The 7786-nt window shown below is 43.2% G+C and overlaps 1 protein-coding gene across 1 annotated transcript; it reads left to right on the top strand.

The window, feature by feature from the left end:
• The first annotated feature begins 279 nt into the window (after positions 1-279).
• On the top strand, positions 280-6215 carry IGFBP1 (insulin like growth factor binding protein 1). The gene is given in 6 exon segments (XM_029963204.1): positions 280-325; positions 328-464; positions 466-652; positions 2233-2411; positions 4023-4151; positions 5290-6215. Coding segments are annotated over 6 exon segments (810 nt in total). The 3' UTR covers positions 5422-6215.
• Positions 6216-7786: the final 1571 nt, after the last annotated feature.

Here is a 7786-nt window from a genome sequence, read left to right as displayed (position 1 = left end):
GAGGTGGGGGTGAGGGAATAAAAGCATTCCTTCATGTCTGGAGGAAAGAAAATAGATAAAGGGGGAAAGTAAAAGGGGAGGGGAAGAGTGGCCAGGGACTTGAACCGCCAGTGAAATGATGCTTCTCCAGCCCTCCTGTTCAGATAATAGTTAACTGGGGTTAAAGATTAATAGCCAGGCAAAGCGCTGTATAAATGGCCCGAGTGAGCCGAATGTATGCAAAGTGCCTCCTGGTCCCCAGGCCGCCGAGCTGCCCTCCCGCGCTCCCTCCTCAGCAGCATGGGTCGCCCGCGGTCTGTGCTGCGCCGCTCCTGGCTGCCGGCCCTGCTCTGCCGGCGCTGCTGGGTCCCCGCCTGGCCCCCGGGCAGCCCGTGCGCTGCGCCCCGTGCAGCCCGGACAGGATCGCGCTCTGCCCGCCCGTCGCGTCCGACTGCCCAGAGGCGGCCCGGCAACCCGGCTGCGGTTTGCTGCCAGACCTGCGCCCTCGGGCCGGGACAGCCCTGCGGGGTCTACACGGCCCGCTGCCGGCTGGGGCTCCGCTGCCACGTCCCCGCCGGGAGCCCCGGCCCCTCTCCGCCCTCATCCGGGCACGGGACGTGCCTGCCCGCCAGCGAGGTCGGAGCGATGCGCACGCAGAGCCAGCAGGTACCGCGTCCCACGTCCCCGCTCCGCTCCGCGCCAGGGAACGCGCCGGGCCGGTCGCTGCCGGCGCCCGCGCCGGGGCAGCCGGGGGGTTCAGCGGGCGCGATGCCCCGGAGCCGGCGACGGCGCTGCGGGCGCCGGGAGCCAGGAACAATGAGCGAAGTAAAGCAGGCATCTGAAAAATAGGGAAGCTTGAGTGCATCTTCCGGGGAAACGTGCTCTGACCGGTTCGAGGCGAAGCCAAGAGATGTTCCTAACAAGCTGTTACGCTACTGGCTGCGAGCACGAAAACCCTAAAGTGTAGTGATGGCACAATGCAGAATAATCTCCCAGGTTTCTGGGAAGCTGTAGACAGTTTTTCTTTAGTAGTGAACAGTAAATACAGTAGGACAAATGTTTTCTAGGCTTTGTTTATGTCCATCTCCAGACTAAACAAGCTTGGTGCCTGACTTCATTTCATGAACAAAATGTATCTGGAGTAGTGTAGTGCTAGCCAAACTATCCTCAAGAAAAAAGGCATCTCAAGCATCCTGAGCATATGATGCTCAGGAATTTCTCATTATTTTTCAATTTATTATGATTATTATTTTCATCATCATTAATCCTATGTTCACAAAGTGGTGATTAAGGTAACTCAGTAGCATTACAAAAATAATCGTCATTGATTCAAAAAAATTAGTGGAAGTAAGTGGAACTTCTCTTTTACTTGACAGGGTAGGGAGGACAGGAAACAGTAACTAAACTTTAGTTTAAGCCACATGCATTCAATTTAATTTTATCCTTCCTTCCTCCCTCCCTCCCTTTCTCCCTTCTTCCCTTCCTCCTTCTCCCTCTTCAATTTCCCACCTCCATCTTTTCTTAAACATTGTCAAAGGGTATTTTTTTAGTCCATTGTCTGTTTATAGCCTTGATCCAACGAGTTATTTAGACACATAAAAATTTTGTCCTATGGTGAGTCCCCTGCAAAGAGCTTCTGTTGCTTTAAGTGGGAGAGTTCACGAATGCTGATTTAGGTACTAGCATACAGTCTACGATTAGGCTTCTGACAATCCCTGGCTATTTTATTCACCACAGGCCACCATGAGCTATTGCTGGCTCCTGGGAATTGCTACTCCTTCTTGTATGTGAGGCAAGAAACGGAACAAGGTACAGGTTACTATTGGATGAGGTCTGGACCAGTTCCCCTCATGAATAAAAACAAACACATCACACTGACAAACATCTAAATTCATTAGAAGTTTAACTTCAGTCTTTCCTCATTTAGCCAAGTCTCTACAACCCGCTGTGGTCAAGAAGGTTTTTCTGTTTCTAGCAGACTGGCTGCTGTTCATCTTTGGGATTCACATAATTTCAAAGGATAATAAAATAACTGCCTTGTTAGAGAATAGCTGATGAGTCCTTCTATGAACTTATGACCAAAGTTTAATTTGCCATTTATTATTCCTACAAGATCTACTGCAAAGGATCTGTCTTAGATATTACTTTTTTTTTTTTTGGTTGATTCTTCTTCTTGTTCTTCACCTTTTTAACTGTGAGAAATTAATGCGAAAGTTCACTGAAGATGTTTACCTTAATATCATTCATTTCCAGACCCTGTCGAACCTGATGATATGCCTTTGGAAAGCACTGAAATAACACAGGATCAGCTGCTGAACTATCAGTTAATGTTTCCCATGGGCCAGGATAAGTCCATTCCCTGGAATGCCATCACTGCATATGAGAACATGAAAGCAAAGAGAATATCTGAACTCAAGACATGGAAAGAGCAGGTGAGTTTTCTTTGAAACCTTTCAGAGACCATTTCAGTAGATGCTGTTTATTCAGCATACAAAATGAAAATGTGCATGAAATTCTAGCAGTAACTCTGAGATGTCAGTATTTTGGGAAGCTGTCAAACAGACTTTTGGAATATCTTCATCAGATGCTTGAGGAACAGGCAAAATGGCAAAATAGAGTGATAATAACTGGCATGCATCAGATATGTCCTACACAGACTGTGCAGAGGCTGAACTTTTCACTGCATTTACTATCAGATGGCCTCTTAATTTACATGAACCCATATTAAAATCTGGGATTCCTTTTATGCTTTAGTTTTTTAAAAAAGGCATTTTTCACTGGTCCAACACACAGTGAAATAAAAAGGAGTCCTTCCACATAGTTATTGACAAAACACCAATGCAAACCAAAATGTGTCTTTCTATGTCAATTACATGAACGTAGAAAGACAAAAAGCTCAACAATTAAAGTATGCTTAGACACTGCAAAATCTCAGTAGGTAGTGGGGGGGGGGGGACACTTTTGCAAGCATGTTTGTGTTCCACTTGAGGGCAGCAGAGAACCACGGTTAGACCCGTCCCCAGCAGCAGCACCCCTGCCTTACGGAGCGGAGTTGGTCGGACACCACAGAAGCCCAGGTTCGTAATGGTCACTGACAAAGTGGAAAAGAAAAAGCAAAAACCTACTAATCATCACCCTACCGTGGGAAGCCTCATTTCCATATCCAGAACAGGACTTAATCACTGATCTAATTTGAACTGTTATGTACGTGTGCTGTTAGCTCCAGTTCTGAACTTTAGGGCTTCTGCTTTTCTCACCCAGAGTCACAGATAAACCGGTTGACTGGAATAGGACAGCTTGTATGAGGGGCTGACACGGGGAGGTTTTGTAAAAGCAGAGGCTATGTTTATTTTTACTCTAAAGTACAAATATTTGTTCAGCCACTTCTCCTCTCCTTACAGTGATTTAAACATATTAGGTACTGTTGATGCACAGCAATTGTGACTTCAAAAAAGAGAGCCAGCAAAATGTGAAAATAATTAATATTGCAAACAGTTCTTCATCCTCAGTTCCAGGCACTTTGGGTTTTGGTCCCAGAGCTACAGGATGGCTCCATGTTGCTTTGGCAACAGTTCTGTCCTGTACAAAAGATAACAAACATTCAAATGTTTGTTCTTGTACCGTCTATATATGTCTTGTACCTATTCTCCATATATCAACAGAGCACAGGGCCATGGCAACCCCAAAAACGTGGCAAGTCTCACGTACCAGTTTCTTAACATGCACGTCCCCATAATAGGAGAGATTGTACCCTCTGAGCAGTAATGTGTTTACTTAGTACAGGTTAAATTTCCTTGTGTGGCAATTTAAGGATTAAAATCCTTAAAGAAAATACCTCAAAGCATAAAAACAAAGGTCTAAATGCAAGACCAGAGTTTTCTGGCTGTGCTCCTCCTAAAACAAGGAAAATTATATACAAAACAGTCTGGTACAGATTATATGCCTAATTTTCAGCTTTTTGCTAGCTTTATTTTGATCACTTTTTGTTTAGCTGATTTCTTTGTGATTTTGGTATTTACAACCTGTGCCTGGTATTCTTGCAGGGTCCTTGCCAGAAGGAGCTCTACAGAGCCCTGTATAGATTGGCGAAGGCTCAGCAGAGAAGTGGAGGGGAGATTTACAAATTCTATTTGCCCAACTGCAACAAGAATGGATTTTACCACAGCAAACAGGTGCGTGCCTTTTTTCCCCTATCTGCTCACAGCAGCGCTGAGACTAGCCTGATACAGCCAACCCTTTCACATCTGCTCCCAAACTCCCACGTTTGCAGCTGCTGGACAAGCAGGTTGTGAAAACAGGGATATTTTGTAGTGGGAGCAGATGGTTTGTTCTTCTCTTTAAAGTGAGCCACATGCTGGAAGCTGACAGCAATGGAGGTAGGAGTCTTTTCCATTCACAGAACAGGTGCACTCAAAACCTTCTCTAAAATATTTTAACCCTATCTGCTCCCAGGACAAATCAAGCTCCATGTGCCTGATTTGTTAGCATAGTTCCAGTTGATATTAATTCATTATATCCACCATATTACCTGCCAAAGCCTGTTGAATATATAATAATCAGTATGTAAAGGGGAGTCTCAGCTCCCAGGCAATGGAAACTCACGTAGGCAGTGAAAAACTCTTTGGAGCAAAATTAACCTTGTAAAGCAGAAAAAATTGATTTGTGCTGCCTGTGGACTAGCTTATTTGCTCATTTCCATTATACTATCAAAAAAAGCCACTGCAAGTTAAAGTGAGAGTAATCTGCAAACCCAACTAAAGCTCCAAACTTCAAGCCACGCTTTGTAACCACAGTTCATCCACACAAATTTAGTAGGTCTGCATAAATCTGTGTTGCCGAGACTCCTTGTTTTGGGGTATGTGACTCACAAACACTGTGACCTTGGGATCTAATCAAGCACAAACAGAAATCTGTTTAATGCCCTCCCTAAGAAAAAAAACAACCCACACCACCTTGCATTAAGAGCCAGACCATTCAGCCACTGCTCTCACCCTACCAGCTTGTAAATTCTGCCATCCTTCCATTTCTCATGCTGGAAGATACTGCTGTTTTCTACTACTGTTTGCTAAGGAATGGGCAGTTTTAAATCTGAAGTTGCTCTTGTGGTAGCTGAGCTCGAGTCTTGGTTCCCTAGCCAAGTGTGTTGTTCAAGAGGCTCTGCGGACCACTGCATTCAAAACAAGTCTGTCCATGGCAGGTCCCCACCTTCTGATCCTAGTTCTGTCCAGCACCTCTACTTGCAGTGTCTCACAGATAATCTTCTGCTTACAGTTACTTACTGTGATTTTTGTTTTGCTAATAACATTCTAGTGTGAAACTTTACTGGATGGAGAGTCTGCTGAATGCTGGTGTGTCTATCCAAAAAGTGGCAAAAGAATTCCTGAATCTCCAGAAATTAAAGGAGACCCAGAATGCCAACAGTATCTCAACTCACAAGAATAAAACCAAGTTTTCTGGGGGCCTGTTCTAGTCAGGAGGTGTTTCAGTCAGGAGCCATTTCACTAATGTAGTTCTGTGCACCTGATTTTCAATGTATGAGTAATGCCATAAAGTAACATTTTTACTGCACTGAGATTGCCTAGATGCTCAAGTGACAAATATGAGCAACTGCAAGATCAAATTCTATAATCTTGTATATTTTGTTCTTATAATATTATAGATATCCTCATATGTAAAGCTGTTGAATTATTTATTTCACAGTACATGTATTTTTGTCTCTATGTGTTGTTACTAATTTATATTCTCAAACATGATATGTAACATTCTTCATAACTCGATATGTAAATACTTAATATTATTGCTCTTAAATGTATACAATGTATGTTGGAGGAATGTTGCTACTTAACACTTCAAATGGTATACTATTGGGAAAATTGCTTGTAAACTTGCATTTTTTGTACTACGTATTTATAGTGTCAAACTGAATTTTAAAAAATAAACTTCAGTAGAGAGCATGCTTAGAAACTTACTTAAAACCTGTTTTGCATATATATCATGTTACTTTTGCACCTCTGTTTCAATGTCAAGCTGTTTCTTAAAAAAGAAAGTCTTAACCTTAATTACATACTGAAGCTCCTGATGGGACGGTATTTGTATCTATTCTTCAAATATATGCACTGGATAAATGGCAAAACACAAGAGGATATTCTGCACCACCTTTGACAGGTGTAAGTCATTCACATGTTGACAATGTCATGTTATTTAAGATGAACTATTAAATAACGTCTTCTACTTTGTCCCTGTCTCTTGTTTTCTGCATGGTCCCATTCAACAGTCTGACCTCAGCAGGAAAACAGACAAAACTCTTGCAAATCTGCCTCCTGAATGTCGATCTCCTTTCTTGAAATGAGTTTTCTTCTTTTGCTCTCCTTGCCCCATTCCCCTTCTCCTGCCCTCTCCAATCCCAACTGCGTTCTGCAAGCCCTGGGCGAAATTTCAGCCTCCAAGGGAAGTTATTAAAAGGCTTTCTGGATAGGAAAGCTGAATGTCTTCATTCACTCAAAAGCCCAAGGCAGCAGCATTAGTGTATTTAAAAGATAACATCAAGACTAGAAAGAGTCATTTCCTGCACAGAAAGTCAGAGGTTGTAAAAGGGAGGCTGGGGAAAAACTCTTTTTGCTGAAAGCAGAGAAGAGGGTCCCCTTGGCTTGGGATATGGTCCCTTTCCCTTCCCCATGTTACTTCGACTGAGTAGTTGCAGAGAAAAAGAGAATGTAAGTAACTGCCATGCCAGCTTCAGGTTGAGTTTGTCCACGAAAAACCTGGTGTGGGAGTTAGCAAGTCCCAGAGGTGAAAATAGGCTGCACCAACCCTTCCTAGGAAAACAGCCTGAGAGGAGAGTGATAACATTTTCTAAGAGCTGGCAGGAGTGAAACTCAGCATAAAATCCTCCCGCCATTTATTGGCACAAGATTTGGAGTTTAAATGGGAGAGGGAAGCAGCTTGTAGAAACTTCAAAGCCAAAGCGTGGAGATCTCTGCTCTCCCGATCATGTTTCTGTGGCATTGTATGTTGCGCCTGCTGAACGTGTTGGCTGTATGTGCATGCCAATGTCAGCTGATCCAACTGGGGTGTATTAAACTGCTCCAAATTTAAAAGTATGGGTATACTACTGACCTTCTTTGTGGAGTCTTTTGAGATCTTTCCAAGGAAAGCATGTAAAAGCAGTTGTCGGCATTGGTATAAGTAACTAATGCCTAACCTCCCTGTAATGAGCTCCTGCGAGACCCGGTTACAACTATGTTACAGCATGGCATTCACTGTGTCAAAATGCTTGGCAATCACTGTATCAAAATAATGAAGCAGCAAATTTGGACAGAATTTTGTAGTCTTTTCATGGAGTCTACTCAGCACTGAACAACTGTTGTGTGGCATTGCCAAGGGAAAATGGTGAAGAAAGGCAGGGAATTCATAAACTCACAGCTACAGGACTTAAGAGCACTCTGACTCCTCTCACCCCACAGACCTTTATGTAAAGGTTGATATCTAAAGAGCAGAAATTAGTTCTTTTTGTTGGGGTCTTTATATATATATAGGGGAAAGGTTCATAATGTTAATAATGTTTAATAGTCTATTTGTGGTATAGTAATCTAGTGGACAGCTACTTATGGTGTTTTGCAGGGTGACAGGTTCCCATCCTAGCTGCAAGAAATTAGTTTTTAACAGGGAGAGGGATTTAGACAAACTCTTTCCTTTAATTGTTAAATACCAGAAACAGAAGTTACTTCATACACCAGGCATGACAGATCAGTTTCTCAGAGGAGCTTAGTCCCTTACCTCCTACTGAAAGTAGCAGGGAAGGGGTGCT

This window comes from Manacus vitellinus, unplaced genomic scaffold (assembly GCF_001715985.3).
Source record: "Manacus vitellinus isolate BGI_N305 unplaced genomic scaffold, ASM171598v3 scaffold_55_pilon, whole genome shotgun sequence".
In the NCBI taxonomy this organism is placed as follows: domain Eukaryota; kingdom Metazoa; phylum Chordata; class Aves; order Passeriformes; family Pipridae; genus Manacus; species Manacus vitellinus.
Note: the sequence above shows the minus strand (reverse complement) of the source record. Positions and strands in the feature narration are given on the sequence as shown.